Source organism: Anabas testudineus, chromosome 7, assembly GCF_900324465.2.
Source record: "Anabas testudineus chromosome 7, fAnaTes1.2, whole genome shotgun sequence".
NCBI classification, from domain to species: domain Eukaryota; kingdom Metazoa; phylum Chordata; class Actinopteri; order Anabantiformes; family Anabantidae; genus Anabas; species Anabas testudineus.
The window spans coordinates 20,689,292-20,716,897 of record NC_046616.1 but is presented as its reverse complement, the minus strand read 5'-3'; the positions used below and the strand labels follow the sequence as shown (position 1 = coordinate 20,716,897).

The window sequence follows — 27,606 nt, the reverse complement described above, 5'->3', positions numbered from 1 at the left end:
TACAGAACAATTCATTAAAGGAGCACTAGGAAGAGCTATTCTGGCATTTTTTCATGACGTGACGAGACCGACTACATGGCATTAGAGTGTAACAGTACGAAAGAAATAATGTTATCTCTCACTCCATAAAATAATATAAAAAAAAAAAACTGAAGAAAACAAAGACTGCAAGGACTTTAAAACCAACAGCATCTAAACCACAAAAGACACGTTATTCAAAAGAAATAATATCACAGGCATCGCAACTACAGGTAAACTAGAGTTGTTGTTTTTTTTTTGTTTAGATTTTTTTGTTGTGTTTTTTTTTTTTGTTTGTTTTTTGACAAATCGACTGCATTCGCACCAGCAGCCCAAGGTGAGCAACAGCGACAGGTGATGCCAGTGCTAATCTGCTGCTCTGTGTTGGTTTACCTTCATGTCTCGGTGCAGCAGAGCCACAACACCCGCTGCCCTCAGTTCATAATGTGCATACACGTAAAAAAAAAACAAACAAACAAACAAACAAACAAACAAACAAAAAAACTAAAGAAAGAGAGACAGAAAAAAAAAAAGCAGCAACCTCGGCTCGGTCTTGCACATTGCAAATGCATATACAGTACACAAAAACAAGTATTTCCAGGATTACTATTAGGTCTATTTTCAGTGGAGGATACTATCAGAGGCCTTCTTTTGGTTTGACTACAGCACAGACTGCTGTAATGGAAAGTGAGCTGGTAAGCAGCTAAATGCACCAGCTTCTCGCGCGCTGTGAAACAATGTGTGTTTAGTGTTGATAGCTTAATACATCACCAAATAAAAGGCTTGTGTCAGCATTCGCGCATTGTGTTTTAGGTTGTTCTGCGCTGGAAATGAACAAAGCACTACTTGCTGTATTTCCCATCAACCAATAGCTTTTTAGATTTTTCCCCATTAAGGCCACATCCACAACCCCCAACAGAATTCCATACAATGTTGGCATGTACAGTAACTGTATCCATATTACTTCTGGGGAGTGATCTGTATGTGCTTTCAGCATCTCCCCTCCATCATGTCTTGTAATGCTCAAGTTCATTCTGCACATATTTCAATGACAGTCACTACAAGAGATTGCAAACTGTGATCATTCTCGATGATAGCAGTAATAAATGTGAAACATGTAATCTATTCATCTTAGATTAAGCTATTGTGCAAATTATCTGCAGAGAAGCTGAAACTAAACTTCAGGAGGGAGTGGAGCCGCGTCTTCCTCCAAGCAGGACTCCCCTTGGCACAGCTCTTTAGGGAGGCTCTGCTCATGACTTGAGGTGCTCTCCTTCACTGGTGCCGCACCTACCTCTGAGCACAGACTCGAGTTGGTCAAGGTGTTACCCAGATCCTCCCTGCAGCTGATCTTCTCAGGCTTATCATTCTCCAGCTGCACTCCTCCTTCTTCTTGTGTCTTCTCCGCACACTGGCTTCCTCCTGCATCTTGTTCTCTCACAAAGCGCTCCTCGTGTTCAGCCTCCTCTGCTCTGGGCAGGGGCTCAAAAGCTCCAGGCTCTATGGGGCTGAGCTGATAGTAGAGCAGAGAAGTGGAGTCTTTGAGGAGATCTGAGGGGCTCTCCTCCTGGTTATCAGTGATGCACAACACCGTGGCCCCAGTGGGGAACGGACCCTGCAGGAGGACCTGCTCCACACCCGGCACCTCTGCCTGCTCGGGCAGCTCTCCTCCCAAAGCACCGGGCAGGAGGCAGAGAGGCTGCTCTGGGAGGCCTCCAGTTGCCAGCTCCTGCTGCACTGTCTCCCCTTCAGCCTCCTCCCTCTCCCTCCTCTCCTGCTCCTCTGCACTCTGCAGATGCAACACAGCTGTCTCATTCTCTCGCTCAAGTACGTCCTGCTCTGCCAGGAGATCCTGAACCTCCACTACTGTCTGCACCTCGCTCTCATCTAGCTCAGAGTCTAGGCCAGCGACAGAGGACATGTCGGGTGAAGTGGGGCAAGTGGAAGAAGGGGATGACGTCGGGTCAGATTCGGCATACTGGTTTCCAGTCCCTTGTACCAGCATCCTCCTTTTCTCCAGATCCAGCTTCATGATAGTGTGCAGGTAGTGAGTTCTCACACGTAGAGGGTTGAACTCGATACGGCCCGCTACATTGCCACATCCGTCCCTAGAACAGCCGCACGGGAAAGACATTCGATCCACCTGTGTAGGAAAGCAGGGTAACAATTTCAATTTCACCTTTATTTTATACCAGCAGGAAAAGGAGAGTAAATTCTTTCCCGGGCGCTTTTCCCCTCTCTTCTCTTCTCTTCTCTTTTCTTACATGGCTTTCTTCCATACATACCTCTCCGACGTTCAAGTTGATTATCTTTTAACAATTAATTCAATCTTTACATGTAAAACTCAAGGTTAAAACCAAGATGCTAAGATCTATGTTGTTCAATATTTTTCGATGTAAATACCAGAAAATAAAAGCTAAAAGTCCGTACTTTGATGAAATATGAAATGCTTTTGGAAGATGGAAGTGTTGTGCAGGTAAAGGACACAGACACACTGTACTGCACATGTTGATATGATGGATGTATCAGTGCAGCGATTTTAAATGTAAAATTGCGGCATTTTCACAAAATGGGTAGGTTATCCAAATGTTTGCAGCTGAAATGAAAAGTAATATTTATAATTGTTGATATGTTCAGCACTTTAATGTAGCAGCTGGTAAAAATGCATTTTATTGTAACAGCCTTAAACTCTAATCTAATCATCAGAATCTGAATGACTTTACAGGCTCCAGGGTAGCTTGTGAATTTTAATTTGATTTGATTCAAGTACAAAATTCAATATTTTTATATTTTATTTAAGTACTAGAAAACGGAAAAACTTCAAATTAAAGTACATGTACTTAGATACTTTAACACACCTGGCAAATTCTCTGTACTGTGTTCACACTGATATTCTGTGTGTGTGGGTGTGTGTATGTGTGTGTGCCTAAAATGAGCATTCAGTTCTAGAGTTTTACAATTTAGAGGAAATGAATATTGCATTATAAAATGTGGTGTAAGAATATTAATAACATCAAGATACTGGATCTGATTGAAACCGTGTGGCAACGAAGACGCAGATGAACAGAGGTATGAATAATAAGGTTATTATCTATATCATATAGTGAAAAGAGTAAAAACTGGATAATACAGAACAGGGACTAAATTCATTTACAACATTGTTAGTTTCATGACATAGAAGTTGAATTTTCTTCTTGACATACCATTATAAAATATACTAATATAAATATGTTACACTTATAAAATATTCTCCCTAATCTGCTAATGAGAAACTCGGCCCTGCAACCTCTTTAAAACTTTTGTAGTGTGTAAACTTGGCAGCGCTGCAGTGCAGTAACATTTAATGCAAACATGTTTTAACATGACTAAGTAATGTGAGTTCATCTTTTTACACAATAGGGACAAGTATTACGTTAAGGATGTGTCGCACATAGGCCAGAACAGTGGGACAGTGAGCCAGAATGAACAATGCAGCTAAATGTTATTCATCCATCAGTTATTTCTACCTCTGCTTTTTCTACTATGACAAATCAAAATTGTCTTCCATGGAAAGGCCTACGGGGAAATCAGTGTTTCCACATATGACTTCAGATGAAAACAGCGCAGGTATTAATCGAGCAGTGCGTGCTGACTCATTCGAGTCTCTCATAACTGCACAGCAGCTCTTATCTTTCTGCACGAGCCAACAACCCTTACCTGGCACTTAATGCCAGCCTGGCTGCAGCCACAGTGGCGGGGGTCGCAGTACAAGCGGCAGTCACATCCACATTCCTCCCGCGAGAGGCGGATGGCTCTCAGCTCAGCTTTCTCCTGCGCATCTATGCGGGCGATGCCAGACGCTCGCAGGAGGGCTCTGCGGCGCTTTGTGGGCAGTGGCTGAAGGAAGAAACAGTCGTCCACCTCCACCCCGTCCACGTCAAGATCCTCATCTGATACATCGTCTAGAGTCAGCAGGTCGGCCTGAGCGCACTCCACTGTGCCGTTCCTCGTCAGCTGTGGAAGACAGTAAGTGTAGAAGTGTGAGCTGTGGACAACAAGACTGACTGATCAACGTCCTAATGACTGACATGACAAAAACAGGCTGCCTTTGGACTATGGTGGAAGATTAATCATGTATAATAGTTTAGTAATACTGTTTATATCTTCTTTACTGTTAAATAGTGTATTTTGTACCTCATCATGATGGAACTGATACTTTAACTAACAGATACACTTTGGTCTTTAGTGCAGTGGCTCCAAATCTGGGGGTTGGGCCCTTTGAGGGGTCGTGAGATGATTAACGGGAGAACTAAAAGTACTTTTCACCAATGGGAACGTCATCTGCATGTGACACTAAAAAGTATCTAGGTTAAGTTCCTGGTGTCCAGGAACATGATGCACATGATGTTTTGCCAGACAACGAATGGCCCCTCTGGAACCCAACCTCATATTACTTATATCAATCCCTTTAATCCATTGAAGAAGCCCCTAATCTGAACTTACCTTCATCTTGCGCGCATTGAGCTTCTCTTGGCGCAGGTGTTGGCGTAAAGTGTGACGGTGGCTGGTTTCCTGTTCACGTGCAAACTCGCCCAGCGTGTAGTGTCTGATGGAGGAGTGGTGACGGGCCATGCCCAGCGAGCTGCCCCCTTGGCTGGGCACGCTGGTGAAGCCCTGCCGCCGGGGGAAGTAATACACTGTCACCACATCAAAACGGACCCGTTTCCCCCCCGGTGACGGCTTGTGGTGTCTGAGGATGGAGGTGGCTGAGGTGGGGGAGGAAATTTGGAATGTCATGTTACACATGAGTGATTAAATACTTTTGTTATTTGTTGGTTTTAGTGGGTTTTAGAGTAAATTGCCTTTTTTAATGTCTGTCTTCTGTGGTTCCTTACGGGTAAATGAAGTGCTGGAAGGTGGATTGAGGCTGTCGCAGCTGTCAGCGCTGTCACTGCTGGAGATGTCATCGTCAGAGTCCTTCGGTGTAGAGAATGGAGAGCTATTGTCCACCTCTTCATATCTTCTTTTGAGGCCGAGGGACGAACCTGCCTCCATGGAAACTCTGTGTCTGAGGGCACAGAGGCGCACACATAGAGCCACAAACAACACACGCAGCAGCAGAAAAAGTGGATTTTTGGTGGGACTTTGCAAAACCCTTTCACTAATTAGAGGCACAGTGGACGATGTCAGTCACAGAAGTGGATAATTTGTATCCAACTGTTCCTGTCAACTCTATTGTCAACGCTAACAGCAAAACTAAAAGGTGTCATCAGCTGTTTGGTGCCTTTCATGTGTATCACAGCGCTATCGTTTCGTCTCTGTGCCCCCCCATCTCACATGAAATCCTACTTTGAAATGATCAAGTCTAGAAATGTCACCATGGCAACTAGACAAGCACGGCTTATGAGAACAGCCTTGAAGCGAATGATCCCTATGGCTTTGCACTCTTTGTTCCCCCCCCCGATCCTGCTATAAACAGCGCACAGTGTGGATCGATACAAGCGAATCTGGAGCTGGAGCTGGTCAATCACACGAGCAGGAGAGGTCAAACAAGGTGAATGGAAGTAGCTGGATAAATGAGTTGTGTTAGATTATGTCCTGTGGTCCAACACAGTCTCACAACTTTTGTATATTCAAGACACAGTCCAAACAAATGACGACTCATGGTTCCACACACATAGTGTGCCAGAGTCTAAAACTGTAAGCTTATCATATTAGAAACCCAGATGAAATGAAAACTACACCTCTTCTAAAGGTAACTAATAGTTCACGGTGTGACTCTACATGTGTTAGGCAATTTTTAAAACCAGGTCCAGGTTAAGATGTCACATGATGCTGATAGCATTGTATTAAATTGTCATTCCAAAATGGGTCCACTCCAGATGAGCCATTATCTACTCGGGTTTATACAGTGTCAGAGTAACATTTATATAATATGGTACAATGCAGTTCGTCCTAAGCAGACAGATGATGTCATGTAGAGACAAACCTGAAGCTGCTCTGTGGACAGTGAATAATGAAACAACTGCTGTAGTGACTTTACTAGGATAGAACGACTGTTCGTGTTAAAAGCCCTTAAACCTGAGGAACTATCTCTAAAGAAAATCATGAGCCCTCGTGTCTGCAACAGTGCCAACGGTCAACTGGGTTGGATCCTGTAGTTTGTGATCGTGATGCAAAATCATTAGAGGAAAGAAAGCTCAGACATTCATTTGTAATGTGGATTTTTACATTTATGTTGCGAAAGAGGTTCTTGGTTAAATGTAACAGCTGAAAGAGGCTGTAAGGAACAGGTACACAAGCCTTAAAGGTTCAATGCATGTACTGGTGTGACTCCAGAACCAATCTGAACCATTGTGGACTAACTGGGTATAAATAGGCCAAATGGAGCATAGGCTGAATTTTCATAGTGAGCTGAGCTCTTTTTTCTTTAATGAAAACCAGAATCACTCCATCCTGCTCCTGTAAAGACCAGGTTAGACTGTGGCAGGCTACAGTGGTGTGTTTAAAGACTATTGTCACTTTACCCTCTGGGACACAGTGTGGATGTTTAACTGTGCACATGCAGCAGCTGACCAGACTGTGTGTGTGTGTGTGTGTGTGTGTGTGTGTGGGGGGGGGGGGGGGGGGGGGGTAATGCACGATATCAGTCTGACAGGCAAAGCCCCCCCCCCTTTCTTTCTAGTATGCCAGCTTCTCCCCATTTTTACACACACACACACACACACACACACATCCAATGGCAAACAGCCCGGTTAGTGAAATACTAAACCCTCTTACCTGAGGCAGAACCAGGGACCCTTATTCCAACCGACTCGTAGGTGGTTTTTCTTCCCAGTGAGAGCTGCACATCAATCTTTCAACGCCCTAGGAGATGCCTTTTTGTGCCAAAACCGATATCACTGAAAACGAGTATCCAGCCTGCAACCGTGCAGCTATGCTAACCCAGGATGATCTAGCTCAAAGCTAGCGTGATTGTCAATTTGCAACACTTCTATCAGACTAGATGAGGCTATTTAGGCTTCATGCTCATTGTTCATGCTCACACTGAAGGATCACGAAGAAAACAGGAGCTGTCTGTTCGTCCTGCAGGTTTTCTTTAAATGTCGCATGCCTATCTAGCTTATCTAAAGGACAGCAGCAGGGGGAAAGGGCGTCATATCATTAGCTGCGACTTATTTCCCCACATTTTCGCTGCAACCTGAATAATGTTAACAGCCAAATGTCGTGTGTCCCTGATAGCAGCCTTGAAATGGTTGCAATGGAGAAATCCGCTGACATCTGTGTTCGTTTATCCTTTTTTCCTCACCGGGGCGGGTTCAGTCGACCGGGTTTACTCGGCTGTCTTCTCGCATTAGCGCGGATATTGGCCCGTTTCGTTTCGGTGTCAAAAACCTGCACAGCTTGTGACGAGAAGACGCGTTTCTCCCCGTTTCTCCCCGTTTCTCCCCGGCCCCGTTTGTTACAACGTAACAATGGAGGAAGAGGTTCTCCCTGTAGCCGTATATATACACTTATTGTGACATCACATGTATGCCCTGCACCGGAGCATGCTGGGAAATGAAGGGGGATTTTTTTTTTTTTTTTTTTTTTTGTCTTTGTTCGTATTGAGCAGAAATAGTCGCGCAAAAATGTGACATTGATGTTATTTAACAAGAACCTGCATCGTGTCTGAGTTTGATTTACACTATTTGACATGTTTAATATTACTGTCTTGTCAAAACCTCCAGTTTCCATGGCAACTAAATGACAGTCTGTAGTTGCCTCCACATCAGTCCAACAAAGGGTGAGTGGTGTGTTCAATGTCTCAATAAATTCATTTATCACTTAAATTAAAAAACATTTTTATTTATTTTTGCAAAGATTATGAGGAGAGATGATGACCAATACATGAATAGGTATTTTATTAATGCTGATGAAATGGGGCAAAGATATGTAATATGTCAAGCTATCAATTTCTTGTAAGCAGTACATTAGACTGAACATAAAACTAACCACATCATTTCACATGCAGCTCTGAAGCTGCCCAACAGTCATGTTGTAGTCTACATGTGCTAGTATTTGGAAACATCCATAAACAATGGTGAAAAGATGTACATTTGTTTAAAAAAAAATGTCTTAAAAAAAAAAAAACAGCCAAAGTAACAAGATTCCTTATGAAAACATTTATAATAATGATCTATTAAAAGAACATAAATGAAATGTTTAACAAGCTGATAGGGACCAGAAGCACACGGGCCAGAGACAGTTTGCTGGTGTGATCACTTACACAGACAGCGTTTCATCATCTTCTTTCATCTTTCGTCATATGCACTCTACAGCAACTATAGCAATCTAACAGTGTTTGGGAGGGAAAAACACGTTTGTTTCTTAAAAATGACAGTTCAAACCAGTGAAAGACTAAGCTTGTTAGCTTTCAAAGGAATCGCAGATGTTTTGGAAGACAGCTGGATTCCCTTAGTTTCCCTTAATGTCCTGACTGCTGATTTTGATGCGTCTTGTGGTTCTTTGATGAGACTGTGTGACTGCGTTAGATGTACCGTGTTTCTTCCAGGGTGGTTTAACTGGGTGCTGTAAGGAAGCTTAGCATGAAGACAAGAACTCATGCTGCACTGCAGACTGAAAGACAAGTACTAGCAATGTAACGGTCTGTCTTTTTTAAACCTATTTTTGGCAGTTGTTTTTACACTGTTGGATTGAAACACAGATCTTTGGCACACTAGCTGTTCACCTAGGAAACAGTGACTGCAACTGTAGTACCACTAACCTCACACAAGTCACACATATGTGACTTAGGACAATACAACTATTCAAAGGAAACAATGGCGGGACAAGAAGGAGAAAGTTACTTTACTGTGGTAACAGAGTTACTCCCTGAAAAGTAAGACAATAAGGTTTAGTGAGGAGAGGGCCAGGTGCTTCAGTCGCATTTTCCTCTTGTCAGCCTCAAGAAATTTCTTGGGCATCACCACATATTCCATGAACAGCGAGGAGTGTGCGCTAGAGGGGCTGACTGGTTTGGGACGAAAAGAAGAGAGCAAGGCTGCACTGTTCTCCTGCCCAGTGTTCACTTCAAGATGATGTGGTAACCGTCATTTGTGTCATCTGAAAAGAAAAGGAGAATAAAGTATAGCAGGACAGGCTGTTATAAATACACTTGTATTGATAAAGTCCATGAAGCCTCTATGTTAAATATAGAAATAAGACAACTTGTCATCATTTATCACTGTCACTCTCAAATACCTTTCATTGTGTCCAAAACAAAACACACTTCATCCTGGAAGTTCTGAATCATCTGTGACAATAAGACAAAATGTTGGGACAGAAATTAGTTTAGGCTGTTTACAAACATGTAATAACTAGCCCCCACTGGTATAGGATCGTCTGTACCAAGTGTAGATACATGAGTAGTAAGGGAAAAAAAGACAATCTTACCTCATCACTGACCAACACGTGGATGCTAGTAGGACCCTGTTTAAAAATCTGATTTATCTGTCTGGGTGAAATATTGAAGAGCTGAGCGATCTTCTCCGTCAGCTCAGCAGCTGTAAGCTCCTCAAGGTAAATTGCATGATATACTGCAGGAAAAAGGAGGTACAAAAACACAAATACTTAAACTGTTATTCAGGACAATGTCTCCTTACTAATCATCTGTCAGGTTTTCTGTGGCTGAATGCTTCAATAGCAAAGATACATCTATGCACTTTGAAACAACCCTGCTCCGCAAAAAGTCTTATAGTGAAGTTCTGTAGGGTGAAGAACAAAAACTAATGTTTTCTGGTTGTGATCTCATGTAACACCACATTAAAGCCATCGTCAAAACATCGTCAGTTAACACGGGTGACCTGTGCATCCACAAATGCAAGTTAAAACTCTATATGAAAAGAGAAAAGAAACATACAGTAGGAAGAAAAATAAACGGCACTGTTTCTAATTTTATCTTGAAAACTGATCATGAAATGTAGTTGATCTTCCCCAAAGTAAAAAATATCAGATGGTTTTATTCAAAGCGACTTACAAGGTACAGGGCAAAGGCAAGGTAAGCATGTCATAGTTTAGACACATTTATCGAGGTCTCCAATAGAATAATATCAGAGAGGCTGTTTGCAAGCTGAAGCTCAGTAGATGTCGGGTGATGCAGCAGGACAATGATCCTAAATACCACAGTAAATCAACTACATAACTGCTGTGGAGACATAAAACCCACATCCAGCTCTGACTGGAGTGTCCCAGGAAACGTGTGCATAAGGTTTTCACCAAAGGTGGTTCAACCAGTTCCACAATCACTATGTTTAATAGGTGCGTTTAATAAAAAAAATCACGACTGTATTTTATTAGCTTAGAAATAATGTGTTTGTTTATATTTGTGACTTTGGTAATGATCCAATCACGTTTCATGACCTATTTATACAGTAAACCAGGACATTGTAAACAGTGCAGTTCCAGACACGCCACCATTTTTTCTATGCTTGTACTCTTTTGAAATGGACTGAGGCTGATCAGTGAAAACTGAGTACACCATATCCTCTGTGACAACATTATATTGCAGCACAGCTCCTGTGCCTTCTACCTTCTACCCTTTGAAAATATCTGCAGCATTATGAAGTGAAAAATACATCCAAGGAGCGGCTGAAATCCTCCAACAAGAAAGAATGGGAAAAATTTGCCTTCAAAAATAAAGCAGTAAACCACAAAGTATGGACTGACCAAAGAAAGTGTTGGCGGCAGCATCTCCATTTTCATGTTTCGGTTGCTGGTCCCGTGCCTGCTGAGATTCTTGGCAAACATAGATGGTCAGCCTCGGACGTACCACCCTGTAACCATCCACATAGAAAAAAACAAGACGTGCATAAATTATGAAGTTTTTTCTTAGCATATACAGTATATTACAGGCAGGGTTTCATAAAAGACTTACCGTCCCTTCAGTGCATTGAACAGTCTTATACCATCTGCTGGCCCACAGATCTGAATAACATCCTCCCTGGTCAGCTTCATCAGATCTGCCCCTGGTTCACAGAAACAAGACCTTGCTAAAGAGCATAACAACTCTCCCTATAAATTTGAACCTGCATTACACAACGTTTGTAACTAACAAAATATTTGACAGATTCTAATGTAAGATTCTGCTCTTAAGATTTTATATGAATGCTTTATGTTATTCAAGGCTGAGTCATTTTTCACTCATTACTAAACCCCCCACCCCAAATCAAATCAAATGTTTCTCTATTTCAGCTACCTGTCTGGCTCTTTCGTCTTTTAAACAGCACCAGCAGTTGTAAGTGACACTACACTAAAAGAAATAGGTGGCTTTTTGTGTATCACGCAACAGTTATATTTTACCTGAGAAACTGGTGAAGAGTCGACAGAACTGTGAGAAGCGGTTTCTGTGAAGCCACTGTTGTGCATCCTGTGGTGTTGCTGTGGGTAATAAATTCTAAGGAAAAAGAAAAAACAAGTCAGAACCCAGCTCAAAACAAATCACAGCACAATTTTTAAACAACGGCTTATGGTTAGCTTATAAAATACAGACTTAGCAGCACAGCAACTGTGCCTCAGTGCCTCAGTGAGGCTTGAGGTAGCCAGGCAAGCACAAAAAAGGCAAAAGGAAAATGCTCTTCTACTTACATCGGCTACCTGTATAACAGGCTCTGGTTGGTGGTTTGGTGATCCATTTCTAAAAATGAATTTCCACAATTAATCCATTATCTACATGACTCTAAACATCATGTGATCCTCACTAAACAGACACAGCCACTGTGGCTATAATACATTTAAATTCAAACTGTAACCAGGAGTAATCATCAAACTATTGGCAGAAATCATGAAACATTCATACCCTTCCGCAACTGGGAAGCTGTTGTGTGTGCTGTTGAAGCCAGGAGTTGGGGAGTTACTGACATATGTGGCCTCAGGCCAGGGAGAGCACTGCAAACAACAACACTTTTGTTACTGTGGAATCTAAATATCCTCAGAAGCTGTTTGTTTTTGCCTTAGAATATTATGTGTGACATCAACAAGTGTTGATTTGCAAAGCTTACATTGTATTATATTATTCTGTACTATACTTTATGACAGATTGATAAAGGCTAAAAGATCAAACCAGTCCTCTTTGAACTGCATTTCACTGTGTTTAATCCATCTCTGCTAATCCTGCAGTGTTGCTATACAATATCAAAATATTTCACTGCATATGTGGGAGAAAAGTGTGTGATTGTGAAAATGTATTTGGGACCACAGATCAGTGACTCTGAGATTCAATAAGCTACAACAGTAAGTATCATTATAAAACATTAAAATGGCAAATGTCACCAGTACCATTACTAAACTTGTCTGATTAATGTGCTTTCTGAAAAAAAAAAACCTCCACTCGTACATGTGGGCAGACTGTCACATTCAACAGTGATAGAACATTTTTCCAAATGATCAGTGTCAGGAGATTTCCAACATTAGAGGTCTCATCTTGGTGCTAAAAAACCCTTCCACGGGACAACTGTGGTTTTAAGTACTTCCTTTTTAATTTGACAAACAACAAATTGATTAATCGACTATACGATGGACAGCAGTTGATTGCCATTAATTTAATACTATTAACATGCTAACCTCTGTCAGGATAGTGGTTTCATAAGAAGGCTGGTACTTTTCTTTTTCCTGTGGTGCCCTCTTCTCCATTTTCTCCCTGTCCGTCTTCTGCTTTCTGTCTGCACCTTTGGGCTGAAACAGGTCATGTACAACACCACCAGACACCAATATAACAAATGTTTGCACTGCAAGTCATCCAGGTTTGTGATTGCATTTTTACTCTTTCTATCATGCCCCTTACCTTGAAGACTTTGACCTGGCAGGAGGCAGAGTGGAGGTGTTCTGTGTACTCTCCATTCTCATTTTCTTTAAATGTGTCAATCTGGATGCGGAATGGCACGCCCTTCTCTCCACCGTGCTTGCGCATGGTGAATTCTGTGCTGATACAATGAACCTTAAAAAAAGACAAGAATATAAAATAAATTATTGGATTTCATAGAATGTAGGTCAGTGAAACCAATAAATCAATCAATCATGGAAAAGTTTTTGTTAGTTTACTTGTCATTTTGACAAACAACGCTAAATGTTAATAACCTTAGTGCTATAAAAATGCCTCTTTAAAAATGATACAGGACAACAGCAGTTTTGACCATCATGCTACCTGGATAAAAACTGAGGTTCTTTTTGATGGGTCCCAAAGGAACTCCACAGTGTTAAGCTGAGAAGGGTTAGCCCTGGGGTCGATTATGCCGACTGACATGGGAATATCTGAAATTGATCAATGTAAAACAAGCTGTTATCACAAGCGTTCTTAATGCACATCATCGTCTCCAACAATGTTGGAGTATGTGGTGATGTCATTGTGTGCTTTAAGTTGAACAGTCAATATCCTGAGCTGGTTTCATGTAAAAAAAAAAAAACCCTGATTAGTTGATATACAGTATGTACAACATTGCACAGAGACATTCTTTACATTCAAATATATGTAACACATAAGAACCACAACTTTCTGAAGTCAGGAAAGCAGTACAGCCATTTTGTCTCAGGGCTCACCCAGGTCAAGGATGCGATCTCCGGGCCTGTTCCAGCGCCAGCCTTCTAGCTGCTGGTGCTCTGTGTACTGAAGTCGTCGGTCATGAAACACCACACGAATAATGCTCTGAAAGTCAGTGAAAAAAAACATTAAACGGAGGTCTAAATGTACTCCATTAAGTTTAGCCTTGCAGACATTGAACTGATGATGACCAAATACACTGCAAACTACGGTTGCTCTTACCTTAACCATTTTACCAGTGATATCTGGAAGTTCCCCAATTTTCCGATTGTCAAGCATTCTAATTTCATAGGATTGCCCTGCAATGACAAGTCCACATAGTGTTTCACGCAGTACTTCAATTTGCGAAACACTCAATATCTATACGTGATATCTAATACTGAAAGTGATGCCAAAAATAATATTGCAAAATGTACATACTTGTTCATTTACTGCAACAACAGGAGTCATTATGCAAATGATGGTATGGCTTGCTTTCAGGTAATTTTCGGTGTTCTTAGAGTTCAGTAAATTTACACAAAGTTGAAAAACACACTGTGACTAGGGTCCTGATGCTGACCTTGGTTGAGGTAGGTGAGCGTTTCATCATGCAGTTTAACAGCTGGTGAGGTAGCTGCACACAGAACATACTGGAAGGGAAGGATCTTATTGTCGGTGTCTGGAGGCAGGTTGGACTCCTCCTGCTTGAAGATGGGGAGGGCAAGTACATCGCTGTAAAAAAGATTTAAAAAAGCAATTCTGTTAGTAAACGGTGACCAATTACCTCACACTGATATAACTTCACTGTCTAGAACAAGTCTACAAGAAAAAAAAGGGAAAAAAAATATGTATCCGTTGCACTGGTAACTCTTAAGCATATTATAAAACTAAATCATAGGGAAAGTCAGACACTACCTACCATCACCAGACAACTCCTGCAGTTTATTAATGGTGGCTACTTGTGCAACACCACTAAATACCAGAATATCCAGTCAGTGTCTCATTGCTCTTCTCAACAGAAGAATTTCAGGAACAAACTAGCACTTTGCAGCTTCTATAGTATCATATAAGCGAGCACTTAGCCAACCAGAAAGGGTGACAAAAGATATTAATCTTTCTCCAGCAAAGTGCTATAGTCAGCAAAACCTAGATAGGTTTTTTTTTTTTTTTTCCAATGAAGAAAACTCTTAAATTCTCGTTTCTTCTTTCACCACAATACTTTACATGTGCTTAAACTGTACATAGATATGGACTCGAACCAGAGAAAATTAGATGCACTGCACATAAATAAAGCCAATTTTAACAGGGGTGTTAAAAAGACACCAAATACGCTCATGAAAAATATCTAACCTGGTCCATAAAATTAAGCTCTGAGTTCAAAAACATATAGTGCGACTGACATTGAGAGAGGAGTTTGAATATAAATGCTAAAATTTAAGGACATGCTAATAGCTTGGTCTATAAATAAATATTAAAAAAATGTCTCAACAAATGCTTTGTTTGTCTGGTGAACAGCCCATGAGGATAGATCTGCAGTCTACGATAGAACAAAACCACAGACATTTTGACACATCATACAAACCACTAAAATACTAGTAATAAACTAGTAAATTAGTAAATCGACTATTCCATAAATTTAATAATCATTGTTGGTGTAATAAATACCACAGCATTATAAGCTGTGGGTCAAGTGAAAACACACACTGCTGACATTTCAGCATAAACAGGTAATACAGCTCAGAAAGTGCCAACTGAGGGAGCCATCACTTTGACAGTGCAGGACATTTTTACTATTTGCAAATACTAAATACGGGGTTGATGACATATTTTGGTTACAACAACTACTACAGGATAATGAAGACATTAAACCTAACCTATCCAAAACTCATACTGTACCTCATGCTGTATGCTCCAGCACCGAGTTCCTGGCCAATGCCCGAGAGACTGGCATCAAAGTCCTGAACCAGTCCGGATTCAATCACTTCATCCGTGAGAGGCAACTTCAGAGCCCACGCCATGGTGACGATGTGCGGATTGCAGTTCCGGTTAAAACTTAATCCAAGTTTTAGACCTGTGACCCACGACCTTCCGATATTTACTGGAGAAAGTGAAATATGAAATGTTTCATCGTCGACTTTAACTCCAACTTTTAACCCGAGAAAATACGACGACACCTGCGTTTAATCGAGGGACGTACCCACAAAAAGACCAGATTAGCAGTGTGTGTGTCCTGAGTACTGTCAGTACCAGGTAGTAATTGTGACTAATACAACAGTTAACTGTGACTTATCTGTTCTACTGTAAAAATGATGCGTTCATAGGATCCAAGCAACTTGAAATTAATTACAATATGTTTTAATTTTAATTTAGTGAGGTAAAGCCTTTAAAAAGATGACGCTTACCTTTAAGTGAAAAAAGAGTCGCTACTTGCTAACGCTTCGAGAGTTTCATGCCGTCATGTCGCGCTCCTTCGCCTCAACACTAAAATAAACATGTCGAGCTAACCACTTAGCTACGTAGCCTTCCAGCTATCCTAGCTAGTATGCTAGCCTTTCTGTGCCTCCGTTAGAGCGAATTCACCGGTAAAATTTCGTCTTGGTAGCCATATTTATGAGCAGAAACACATAAAATACCCAGAACGCCTAAATATTTGTAATATACCTACTGTCTTGCTTTTGTTTGTTTATCTAGACTCGTCAGGAAAAGGAGCTGCACTAATTTCCGCTTAGTATTCTTCTTCGTGTTTTTATTTTGACACTGCTTACCGTGGACAGCGGGGCTCATTACCGCCACCCATCGCTTATGGCGGAGAAGACGTGAAGTTGAGTTTCCATTTATTTTCTATCTTCTATGATAAACTCGGCATCTTCGTTTATTTGGACTCCTCGTAAATTAAATTAAAATAATTAAATAATCTTGGGTATGTCCATATGTTTTAGAAAACTAATCAATTAATAAAGAAAATATTTGTTAGATATCTTGATAATGAAAACAATAGTTTTCTGTCTTCTAGAAAAGAATAATACTACTTTTCTCCAGGTTTTTTGATTAATTCTTTGGCACACTGAAAAAAAAGAGTTCAGTATGAAATAGAACAATTGTTTCTTACAACTACCCCTCTATGAAGGATGGAGGACCTGTCATAGTCGATACTGTTCTTCAGTTGTGTCAGACGTCTGACAGATTTGCAGTCAATTGACAAAAATGATATAGAGTTAATATGGTGCATTTAGGAGCCTGGGAGTTTGTCCCCTTTGCCTGACTGTTAACCCAACCTAGCCTCTAATGATGGTCGACCTTCTTGACATAAATAATGAATGATCAATGTGGGGGTCAAAAAACATTTTCCTTGGGGACTACAGGAAAATTGGAAATTATATTTTAGGCCTTATTCTTTATTTTCTATGTAGGTTAATGGTGACTCCTAACTACAGCCAATGCAAAGGTTGATAATATATTACCACACAACAGCAAGCGATTAATAAAGACGGGGTTTTTATTAGAATTATCTGACAAAAAAGCATCCAACTTTTTATTTTTCCCTTATCTTGCTAAGACCTGAATTTTTTTATGTGCTTTGTAAAGTCAAATGGCTGATAGCTGATATCTTATTATTCTAATTTAGCTCTTCTTTTCTATATTGATGATTTAGTATATTAAACAGTTTTATATATTGTTTTCCAACATTGAACATAGAACTCTTAACAAACATGAAGGTGAAATGTTGTAAAGCAAGACCTTAAAATATTAATTCATTTTACGGTTAGGTATGTAATGTAGACCTACTCTTGCTCACCTATGTCGTGGAACATAAACTGTAACATTTACCCTATTATTCAGAAACTTAAAGACAATATTTTAAAGATTAATGCATGTTAGCTTTTATATTTAATCTGCAGTATTTTACATTTCATCTGTATAAAAAGTACATTAATTTCAATAGTAGATGTTACTTTGTACTTCATGTGGACCACTGCAATTTTCCCGTACTGCTACATTTTGTAAAACAAAGTTTTTCCCACAGAGTTGAAGTTCTTTTACAAACAATGACAAGAACAACTGAAATGAAACCTTGCACTGTACACAACTGTTTAACTTTCCCTGCTGATACTAAAGTGCAAAGAATTCTTGATGAATTAGATTAAGATAAAGAAAACTGCCATAGTATTGTTCCTATATAAAATATCTTCATACTGCACATGCAAACACTCCTGTACCTCCTTCAGTTTGAAAGTCATAACACATTAAACCACAAAAGTTAACCCTTCGTTGGCTAAATTCTTTTTTTCAGTTCAATGAATCAATTTGATTGATATTAAACTTAGTAGGATTATCTAAGAAAGAAAAACACAGTTGTTTCAGTTGACTTCATAACAGGCCAATTAAGCTTCTTTTATGCAAATACACTTTATCTAACTCAAGATGAAAAATGTCGCAGAAGCGTCATCAAACCATTAACGGATCTGTCACAACAGTGAACAATGAGAAACCACACAATACTCTCAGAGTATGATAAACACATAAAACACTAAGTGTAAAAACAGGACAGACTGTGGCAAATCCATACACGCATGTGTCATACACATTCAGTGTGTGTTTTTACATCAGTAACTCACAGATGAAACAAACTTTGTATTAAAAAAACTCGAATAAATTGGCATTGTAGGCAACAGCCTGATCTACAGCTTTATTTTCATAAGAACCTGCTGTCCATGGACCATGACAACTGTCTCTGTGAACGCCCGACACTGACGTACTTTACTGCTGCCTGATAAAATGGCCCATCTTCAACTACACATTTTAAGCTCATCTGCGTGATTATCCATCACAAATATCAAAATGACGATTGTCCCAAAACACCGGCACAGTCGGGAGTCCACAGAGGGCAAAGTGATGTCTGACGTCCATTAAACAAATTCTGAGGAAAATAAAGATTATAGAGTGCAGCCTACTTCTAGCTTGTCAGAATCGTATTTATGTTCACAAGGCTGCTCATGCAGTAAAAATACTATGTAAATATAAAGTAAATGAGCAGCTAATAGTTTGAAAACATCAGCATGTCATTCAAATATCAGCGTAATGTCAGTCGTGTCAAATGTCACTAGGTTATTAAAATGCAGGCCCACTTAATAGAATTCAAAATTCAGGAGCAGCCTATAAAAAACACTTGTATAAAAGTTCATTTTTTTTAAATATGTTAACAAAACTGTATATTATAAGAGAACCATGCAGTTTCACTTAGTACCCACCATGTAGGAGTAGTGTACAAATGTAGAGTCTTAAAACACATCAACCCATCTCTAGGACAACATCAACCATGTGTCACTTCCTTCACTTTCTCAAGTCCTTATTCTCTAAGCCTTAATATGGAATTGAAATTGTTTTTACAATACCGTGTTGTTCAATTCAATGTTCAGGACAAAAGATCAGCAGTGGACCCTCACAGAACGAGGGATACTACTGGACCTGGAAGACATTGATCTTGCTTGTGTTTTTCAGCGTCTGTCGCCGGTTGCAGAACCACACTCGTACAACCTCTCGGTCATAGTTCAGCTCTCTGGCAATTTCTGTAATCTCCTGGCCGGTCGGCAGTGCATTCTTCTCAAAGTAGGAGTTAAGAACTTCTATCGCTTGCGGCGTGAAGCTGGTACGCCGCTTGCGTTTTTTGGAAGGTTCACCGCCAACAAACTCCATCAGATTCTGCTGGCCTTTCTGATTCCAGTGCTCGGCTTCAGCCAGCCACTTCTCCAACACTGGCTTCAGCTTCTGCGCACTCTTGGGGGTGATATCCAGCTTTTCAAATCTGCAGTGCAAAAAAAGAACAAAAAAAAAAAGAAAAGAAACAGCACACTGTATTATGTTGCTATGTTGTTGTTATCTTAGTTTGAGCCCTGTGAATTCACATGAATCTGATCTGCAGGGACTTTTAGATCATGAACCACATGGACAGGCCTGAAAATACAGTATATACCCCTGGGCAAATTCTTGTGGACAGGGAGCCACATTTTCCGGTCTTAACGTACTAAGCTCAGGTGTCAACTGTAGCTTTACTGTAGCTTTACTAATCAACACATATGTGAGTGGTGTCCGTCTTCTCAACACACCATAAAAATCAGTGTGACTTAATATAAAAACTACTGTAAAATACAGGCAAAACAATAAAAATGCATTTCAACACAATTGTTAAGTTATCGAAACACATCTACACTGATTAATTTAAGGCCTTATTAGTTCAGTCTTTTACAGTATGTCATTCTCTCCACTGCACTGACACAATAAGTGAAGATGAGTAGATGTCTGCATGTGTGCCCTAACTACAGTGTTTTCATATTTGGACCTTATTTGAAAGGTTGTGAACATGCAAACCAGCAGAAAATGTGGAACTGTATTACTCCTGAATCGCTGATGCATTGTGAAAAGGAATAAATCAGTATTTCTACCAAACACCAGTAAAGATAGCTTCGACAGTACCTGCAAATGGCAGACTGGCTATAGGCCGGACCCTCAGTTGCAGTCAGAGCCTGTCCTACTTGTGTCTGAGTAAGCCCCAGGGACAGCCGACGGATCTTGAAGTTCTTGGCAAACTCTCGGATCTCCTCTAGATTAATGCCTTCCTCGCTGCTGACTACCTGCTGGGGTTCTACAAATGTGAAGAGTCTGGTTAAAAATATCTCCCTACTTAAAATGGATCTGTGTTTGGATAGGAGAAGCTGTTATACATACTGTTGACAAGCTGGCCCACTTTTGCTATGTCTCCACAGGTGATGGGGACCGTGGAGGAGAGTGTGGTGGCCGTCTTCAGTACAGATGGCTGTGGGGCGATGACAACTGGTGACTGACTGACAGATGTCACAGAGGCCTGGCAGGGAACAAATGAATCATAGTTTTAGATTTAAAAGTGGCAGTGTTTCATTTAATTTAAGCATCTTCATGAATAGTTACTGATCTGCAAAATCTGAATCAACTGAATGCAGTGATTTCTTTCATCTACCTGCATGTTAGGTTTGCTGAGTGTTGGAGGGGGAGCAGCTTTGGGCAGGACTGCAGCAGAAGTCGCCACTGTGGCAGGTCCATTCCCTACAGTGGCGATGATCTGGCCCTGTGTGTTGACAAGAAGCTGTGGGGAGACAGTCTGGACCTGGAGACCCTGGAGGGGAAGGGTGGGAGTCGCAGCCCCTCCAGCTAGAGAGGCTGGGTTCACTAACAGGGGGAGGGTTCCTATTACCTGCAAATATAGGTTTGAATGTAAGAGAAATACAAATAATTGGATGTAGCCCTCTGTGATATGTTTCATTTCTGAAGCCCACTTTTTATACAACCAACATCCTATATTGGAGATTCCTCTTATTAGCAGGTCATTAGCAGCTCATGTAGTAGAATAGTCTGAAAGGACAAATCAGTAGATAGATCATAGATATTGTCTCCTATTCCACTGACTTGAAGTAGCAGACTTGCTAGGCGATGTTAATCTTGATTCCCAAAAAACTAAAACACAACATGAAAACTTGCTGATTGTCCTTGGAGAGAGTGGAATTACAAGCTGTATTTTATGGCACCCACCTGTCCCTGTGCATTTGTGATGATCTGGCTGGTAATGCCAGCCATGTTGGACATAGCACTGGTGATGATGGGAGTAGAAGTCAGGGAACTGAGGAACTGGGGTTGTGCTCCCAAAGATGCAGCACTGATCTGAGTAGAAAACAACAGAAACAAAAAACACATGACTCACGAGCCAAATGTGAAAACAGCAGAGAGGTAAAAAGGTAAAACGCTGCAGTGGCATTCTTACAATAGCAGGATTGATAGAGAGTCCAGCTGCCTGCAGTGCTGCCACAGAAATGTTGGACTGAGAGACAGTGGTGGTAGGTGAGGTCGCCTGGGCTGCTGCTACTTGAGCAGCGGTAACCTGTGCGTTGGTCACCTGCGCCGGCTGAGACGTCACCTGCTGCACAGCGGCCTGGACTTGCTGCACTGAAGCTGCCTGGGGCTGAAACACAGTATTTGTCTGCAAATGGGGCTGGACCGAGTTCAGGACTGTCGCAGCTGAGGGAAAATTCCAGAGCAGGCAATGGGTTATTATTTTGAAATTATGTTCAGAGGGCAAAAATAACTTGTCACGGTAAGTCATGTTTTAGTGACAATATGGCCTCACTCTTACTTTTACTGATGTACAGAGGTGCTTTTTGTTAAATGCTATTCTCATCCTAAGGCTTAAGGGCATTCAGATTTGCCCTTTGTAACATCAGAAAGATCAGACCCTACCTTTCGGACTGTACAACCCAACTCATTGTGCAGGCTCTGGTCATATCTCGGCTTGACTACTGCAATGTATTAGTGACGGGGTTACCAGCATGCACCACCAAACCCCTCCAGATGATCTAAAATGCAGCAGCATGTCTCATTTTTAATCATCCAAAAACAACACATCACTTCTCAGATTTCTGCACTGGCTTCCTGTAGCTGCCCGCATCAGGTTCAAAGCCCTGACTGTTGTCTACAAAGTTGTCAACTGAACAGCACCTGCCTACCTGAACTCTCTCATCCTGGTTTACACTTTGGATGAAAGTCTCTGCCAAATAACTAAATGTAAATTAAAGTCATTGGGATTCACCTTCTGTGTCAAATGTGATATAGATAAATAATATATGATACAATCCAAACAACACAGACCAAACAGGGTGCACACATGGACACGCAGATTTTGCTTTACCTTGGAGGCCAGCAAAGGGCAGCTTGAGTAGGTTTCCAGCTGCATTCGCTGCGGCGAGGCCAGGGAGTGTAGTCACATTTGTTGTGGGGAGCGTAAGAACAGCCAGACCGCCCTGGCCACCGATGGATCCCGCCATACTGAGGGGTATGAGCAGTGGCTGGCCCAGTGATCCTGTCTGGGCCATCATACCGGTCATCAAGGTCGCCAGACTTTCCTGAGTTAGCACCTAATGTAGCATAACACCAGATCTGTTTCAATCATTTAGAAATAAAGGTTTAGAGCAGATATTGTTGCTACCTTAATATATTGTTCTGTCATTCACATGTTCTTACAAGGGAACATGCACTGAACTAATTATCAACAAACTTTCATTGTATTTGCACCTAAATACTCCATCTTGCTCAACTCCATCACTGAGTTGCTACACATGTAAGGTGTTGTGTTTTTTGGTGTGGCAGTGATATGTATTGGAGTGCTTTTTGCCCCAACTACTGGAAGTGTTGTGCCAACAATTTCCATAGCCTTGGGATGAAATTTGTTCCATTTTTTCACATTCACAATGCACTGCAGTCAAATGCTACAATCAGAGACTTTAGCAAATCACTACAGTAGCCTGTGGGTGACAATGGACATTAATCCCTCTGACACATGATTATCGGACAAGAAATAATATGTGGGGGAATGGAAATTGGGATATTTGCCCCATGGCATTAACAGGCATCTTCTATGCTTTTCGAGATCAATGTCCCCCAAGCCCGTGTTCATTTGAAAACCAAATTATCAAGTAAAACAGCGTTTCTCTGATAATTAACAGTGAAAAGTGTACTCATTGTGTAATTTCACACTCATACCTGTGGACAGCCTTGTACAGTGATGGGCATGGCGGCCTGGGCCTGCGGCAGGGACACACTAATGGGAACAGCGGGAGTCAGCGTTTGGACCGCAGGGGCTGGAGCCTCTACAGACACCACCTGCTGCTCACCCAGCGCTGCAGGAGCACAGGGTTGGTTTTTACTGACATCTGAAGTGGTTTTCCTAGCTGTTGTTAACATTTCAGTACAACTACAGTCCCCTCCCAAAGTACTGGAATGACAAGACCGATCCAGTAGTGCTGTACACTGAAGACACTTAGATCTAAGCTGCAAACATGAATATGAGACTAAATTGAATTCAGACTGAAGAAAATAAAAGCTTAAATGTAAGATAGCTTTTATTTCCTGATATTTACAACTAGATATACTAAACAACATAGAACATAGCACTGTTTGTATCAGATCACCCAAATTTTAAGTAGGCAAAAGTACTGGAATAGATGGAGTTGAAGTAAGAAAAACTCTTTCCACTGCTCTGTGGACGTTGTTGATGACGTCACTGATGGGTTTCTTCACAGCTCACAATGTTGTCAGCAGAGGTGGGTAGGGTTCAAAATAATATTACTCAAGTAGAAGTAAAAAGAAGTCATTCAAAATATTACTCAAGTAAGAGTAAAAAAGTATTCGGTGAAAAGACTACTCAAGTACTGAGTAACTGTTTCATTGTAATGTCTGATTTATTTAGTTATTTTCTTAGAAACTATGTAAACACAACAGTTAAATGATAATGCAGACATTACAAATAATAAAATAATATTGATGAATGAAATAAATAAAAACAACATAAAGAATACATTTTTGAACAATTAAACTTTTCCAGTGTATATTGAGTTGTCCTCCAAATGGCAGCAAACAACAGAGGGCTCACTTTACAATAAACTGTGTCCGCATGTTTGGATTTCCACTCAGTGAAGTGATGATTAAGCTTCAGTAGTAGTTGGTTTTCAAGGTTCTTGGAGTGAAGTGAGTGAAGGAGGATCGATCGAAATAACAAAATCCACGACACAGACACAAACTGTCCGATATAGGATATAAACGATATTAACGATATAATAAACAAACTGTTCTATACAGGACAAAGTGACGCTACCACATGTCTGTATTTACTTATCCAGTAGAACAAATGTAAGAAACTTAAATTTTAGCCTCTAGTTTATTTGCTAATTAAACATGCTAACATTGCAACACTAAATGAAACAGCTGTGTTTTCTCAATACCTTTAATTTTAATACATTAAAATGTAAATATGATCAAATAAAAGACGAAATTCTTTGAACTCTCATATTCATCGTTAGATTTCACACCTAAATGTCTTCGGTGAGAAGCAACTACAAATAATTAGGCCCTGCCGTCCCAATACTTTTGGAAGGGCCCGTATGTCATGAACATACTGTATAATTAATAGGTCATGACTTACCTACTCCCTCGGTGCTCTGGGGCACAGCAGCACTGTCCTGGGTCCTGCCGGCCTCCAGGTGCTCTGCCGGATGAGCCGCTCCATCCTCAGCTTTGCCATCGTTCTTCACATCCGACGGTGGCAGCGGCGCATCAACCTCTACCTCGAGCACACGAATAGTCTCATGGCCAGACATCACAATGACCTGCAGAGCCATCGGGAGTAGAAGCTGAAACTCAAATGAAACCAGCTTCCAATTCTTCTAACGTCTTTTCTCAGTGTTTTATTATAACTTTGCAAGCCAAATGAATAAGAAATATTAAATAATAATAAATATTAATATAAAGGTCTCGCTTCATTAGACGCCTCAAGGCTCACAACAGTAGCAGTAGTAACTACATTTTTATTTTTCCACTATCAATTCCCCCTTTAGCTACATGTAGTACGTCTGTTTTTGACTTAGCCAGTGATTGACAGTATGCAATAATGAAGGACCTACAGGAGAAGCAGCAAGACAACCTGGGCTGGAGGACAAGGTGCAGAGAGACAATGCAGGAAGAGAGAGGAGGATGCATACCTGGTTGTCTTTGGCAGGGAATTTCAAAGTGCAGGATTTAAATGGCTGAAAAAAGACTTCTGCAGTCAGACAGTGAATGGCTAAGGAGAACAGAGAAGCCGAGCACGTTAGGACACAATGACCCAAAACAAAACAACCACAACAGAAAGAGACACTAATGAAAAGAGCATGAGTACACCAAAACAATGATAAGAGCATCAGCCAACAAGCAGCTCAAGCAATGCTTTCTTCAGGCTCGCCTCCATGCATCCGTGAAAAGCATTGCTTTTATTCTTTGCTGACTATGTCTACACACAATGTTACTAGAGAGAGGAAAAAAACACAAGTAATTATTAAGCATGGCAGTTTAAAGACCGATTACCCTGCCAAGCATAGAGCAGCAGGTATTATTAGGCGACAAAACAACAGAAGTGGGCCCTGATCTCAATGAATTGCTGTGTGGTGTGGAAGGTAATCGTTCCACTATGATATGGTATGTTGCACGTGGTGAATGACACGAGCAAAGAGCAGCAAAAGAACTTAAAGACAGCACAAGTTATCAGGGTCTGGCTAAGCTCAGTGTGGCCACACTGGGAAGGGAAGATTATTACAAGACAGGTGACTCTTACCTGCTCATTGACAGTAAGTGGGGCGCCTTTGGCAGGGAGATCCTGGGAATTCATGGCTCGCTGCACCACCACACTGTCTTCCTGGCATTCTGAGCGAACAAACTCTGAATAAACAAACTGGGAAAGATTTCGCTGGCGTTGACTGAAAGGGTGACTTTTCCAGTTTTCAACTTGTTTGTGGAGTACATACAATATGAAGGGTATTAAACCTTCCTTCGCCTTCCTCACATTAAATCTCTCTGCTTCTAGCGGATGGCATCATCTGGAGGAGTTTTCAGTTCAGACGATGTCATCTGGAGGAGCAAAAGACTACAACATCTAAAGTGACAGCAATGAGGAGAAAACCTCCCAAGTGAAATGTGTAAACTGATGACACCCTCTGGGTGTCAGGGGTGGGAGAGGGTTAGTTTATTACCAGTAATTTACATGTAGGCCTGTTCCCTCAAACTATACCATAGGACATAAGTTGAAAAGTGGTGAAGTCGCCCTTTAACCCTTCTCTCCACATCTCCTTTGCAGCCATGTAAGTATTTAAAAAATATAAAGTATCATCATAGTTACTGCTGCGAGCCCACAGTAAGTGTATGTAAGGGCCAAATGCGAACCACCCTGCAGAGAGGGCTGCTCTTTATTCGTGGCTATTTCTGTCATTGCAGGCTACCAGACTATTTGGAGGGGCCTATAAACAGGCCACAGTGTGTTGCACTAAAGCTGCACAAAAAGAACCCGGGGTTGAGAGGCGCTGATCGCGAAGTGCTCACTAATTCATCTCACATCGCAACGACGCTGAAGAGGACGCGTCTCCCGCTGCAGTGGCCCGTTACAAATGAGGATGTGTCCCAAACTTCAGCGGGTGTTGTTGATGGGGGCTCCCCACCCCCATCCTGTCCAATAAAAGTGTCACGGCGTCGGCCACTTCGGACGACAAGCCGGAGCCGCCGAGTGCGGGCGACACGAATCACGTCGACCCGTGCCTAGAGACCGAATATTATGTATTTCCCTCTCTTTATCATAAATATATAAATTATGCTAATTACGAACATTGCATATTAACCCAAACTCATTTCCTTTCGCCATTTCGCTGCAGTGCGCGACCAGCAGGCTACAATACAGTCCGAGTGTTGTGTGCAACTTACCGCGGAAAGGCAGCTTATTTTCTGTAATCCCCCGCTCTTATAAAAGGTCCTTGTCACAGTTTGTTTCAGTCACACATAATTAAAAATTCATCTCAGCTCCCAGACAGGCGCTGTGACTGCACACAAAAGAGGCATTTGCATTGATAAGGAGGGTTGCAATGTTAGGATCTCCTCTCTCTTAATATTTAATGACGATGCCCTTTCTGCAACACTTCAGACAACCAGGAATCCTTGAGGTGTCTCACAAAATCCTATTAGAGCAGGAAAGTCGGCAAAAATTGCCACAAAATTGGCCTATTGCACTACGTCATGAACATAATTTATGCAAGAAAAAAATCTTGCATTGAAAAATGTCTGCCTCGACTTGAGAGGTGCCATGGTTCTCTTAAAGGGGCCGCGCCTCCCATGACAGCTCAGCAGCGGTGGAGAAGTGGAACAGAGGAATAGTGGACAAAACACGATCCGCTTCCTCGTTTAGCTGGATGTTGAGTTAAAAATGACCTGTTTATTTCAATGAATTGGCATAAGCTTAAATAACACTTCTGTCTGCTGCCACACAGCCATATTCATGGCTGCCTGACCAGCTCTGACTGTAGTCGCCCACTGTCCCACCAACTGTGTTTTTGTGTTTGGTTAAATTGTTTGAAAATGTGGATCTTTGTGTATTTCTGACTGTAAAAATATATATTTAACTATTAAAAATGATGTACTAATTGTGGCTGTATTGAACACTTCACAACATAATAATTTATATAATA

General features: G+C 41.2%; 3 protein-coding genes across 7 annotated transcripts; all 3 read right to left on the bottom strand.

Moving 5' to 3' along the window:
- Nucleotides 1-285: 285 nt before the first annotated feature.
- Nucleotides 286-7,486, bottom strand: csrnp2 (cysteine-serine-rich nuclear protein 2). Of its 3 annotated transcripts, none has more exons than XM_026368358.1 (5): nucleotides 6,778-7,486; nucleotides 4,860-5,065; nucleotides 4,501-4,763; nucleotides 3,715-4,011; nucleotides 286-2,161 (listed from the first exon to the last, which is right to left on the bottom strand). In XM_026368358.1, exons 2-5 carry the CDS (start codon nucleotides 5,050-5,052, stop codon nucleotides 1,193-1,195), a joined length of 1,722 nt encoding a protein of 573 aa, XP_026224143.1. In that variant the 5' UTR covers nucleotides 5,053-5,065; nucleotides 6,778-7,486; the 3' UTR covers nucleotides 286-1,192. The 3 variants fall into 3 exon arrangements, with proteins under 3 accessions (XP_026224143.1, XP_026224144.1, XP_026224145.1); XM_026368359.1 differs by having other exon boundaries at nucleotides 4,893-5,065; XM_026368360.1 differs by lacking the exon at nucleotides 6,778-7,486 and having other exon boundaries at nucleotides 4,893-5,187.
- A 391-nt stretch (nucleotides 7,487-7,877) lies between these two features.
- Nucleotides 7,878-16,285, bottom strand: tfcp2 (transcription factor CP2). Of its 2 annotated transcripts, XM_026368514.1 has the most exons (16): nucleotides 15,952-16,285; nucleotides 15,446-15,647; nucleotides 14,130-14,281; nucleotides 13,793-13,869; nucleotides 13,570-13,675; nucleotides 13,178-13,284; nucleotides 12,818-12,970; nucleotides 12,598-12,708; nucleotides 11,834-11,922; nucleotides 11,623-11,671; nucleotides 11,338-11,431; nucleotides 10,913-11,003; nucleotides 10,705-10,811; nucleotides 9,433-9,575; nucleotides 9,241-9,292; nucleotides 7,878-9,102 (listed from the first exon to the last, which is right to left on the bottom strand). In XM_026368514.1, the coding sequence occupies exons 2-16, from the start codon at nucleotides 15,565-15,567 to the stop codon at nucleotides 9,065-9,067; spliced, it is 1,491 nt and encodes a 496-aa protein (XP_026224299.1). In that variant the 5' UTR covers nucleotides 15,568-15,647; nucleotides 15,952-16,285; the 3' UTR covers nucleotides 7,878-9,064. The 2 variants fall into 2 exon arrangements, with proteins under 2 accessions (XP_026224299.1, XP_026224298.1); XM_026368513.1 differs by having other exon boundaries at nucleotides 13,570-13,869.
- Nucleotides 16,286-17,043: 758 nt separating this feature from the next.
- Nucleotides 17,044-27,322, bottom strand: pou6f1 (POU class 6 homeobox 1). 2 transcript variants are annotated; one of them, XM_026368736.1, is made up of 11 exons: nucleotides 26,849-27,322; nucleotides 25,713-25,801; nucleotides 24,549-24,732; nucleotides 23,111-23,247; nucleotides 22,260-22,485; nucleotides 21,339-21,592; nucleotides 21,110-21,238; nucleotides 20,541-20,774; nucleotides 20,273-20,408; nucleotides 20,021-20,189; nucleotides 17,044-19,352 (listed from the first exon to the last, which is right to left on the bottom strand). In XM_026368736.1, exons 2-11 carry the CDS (start codon nucleotides 25,764-25,766, stop codon nucleotides 19,007-19,009), a joined length of 1,869 nt encoding a protein of 622 aa, XP_026224521.1. In that variant the 5' UTR covers nucleotides 25,767-25,801; nucleotides 26,849-27,322; the 3' UTR covers nucleotides 17,044-19,006. The 2 variants fall into 2 exon arrangements, with proteins under 2 accessions (XP_026224521.1, XP_026224522.1); XM_026368737.1 differs by lacking the exon at nucleotides 26,849-27,322 and adding an exon at nucleotides 25,105-25,184.
- Nucleotides 27,323-27,606: the final 284 nt, after the last annotated feature.

Excerpts from the sequence above, each read along its gene's own strand:
- csrnp2 (XM_026368358.1), bottom strand. The coding sequence starts at position 5,052 with ATGGAGGCAGGTTCGTCCCTCGGCCTCAAAAGAAGATATGAAGAGGTG. Across the intron at positions 4,764-4,859 it reads GAAGACAGACATTAAAAAAG|CCACCTCCATCCTCAGACAC; the intron begins GCAATTTACTCT and ends CCCCCACCTCAG. Across the intron at positions 4,012-4,500 it reads TCAATGCGCGCAAGATGAAG|CTGACGAGGAACGGCACAGT; the intron begins GTAAGTTCAGAT and ends TGTCTTCCACAG.
- tfcp2 (XM_026368513.1), bottom strand. The coding sequence starts at position 15,567 with ATGGCGTGGGCTCTGAAGTTGCCTCTCACGGATGAAGTGATTGAATCC. Across the intron at positions 12,709-12,817 it reads GCCAGGTCAAAGTCTTCAAG|CCCAAAGGTGCAGACAGAAA; the intron begins GTAAGGGGCATG and ends GACCTGTTTCAG. Across the intron at positions 11,004-11,337 it reads ACTCTTCACCAGTTTCTCAG|GGGCAGATCTGATGAAGCTG; the intron begins GTAAAATATAAC and ends TCTGTGAACCAG.
- pou6f1 (XM_026368736.1), bottom strand. The coding sequence starts at position 25,766 with ATGAATTCCCAGGATCTCCCTGCCAAAGGCGCCCCACTTACTGTCAAT. Across the intron at positions 20,190-20,272 it reads AGTGGGCCAGCTTGTCAACA|AACCCCAGCAGGTAGTCAGC; the intron begins GTATGTATAACA and ends TCACATTTGTAG. Across the intron at positions 19,353-20,020 it reads AGCCAGTCTGCCATTTGCAG|ATTTGAAAAGCTGGATATCA; the intron begins GTACTGTCGAAG and ends TTTGCACTGCAG.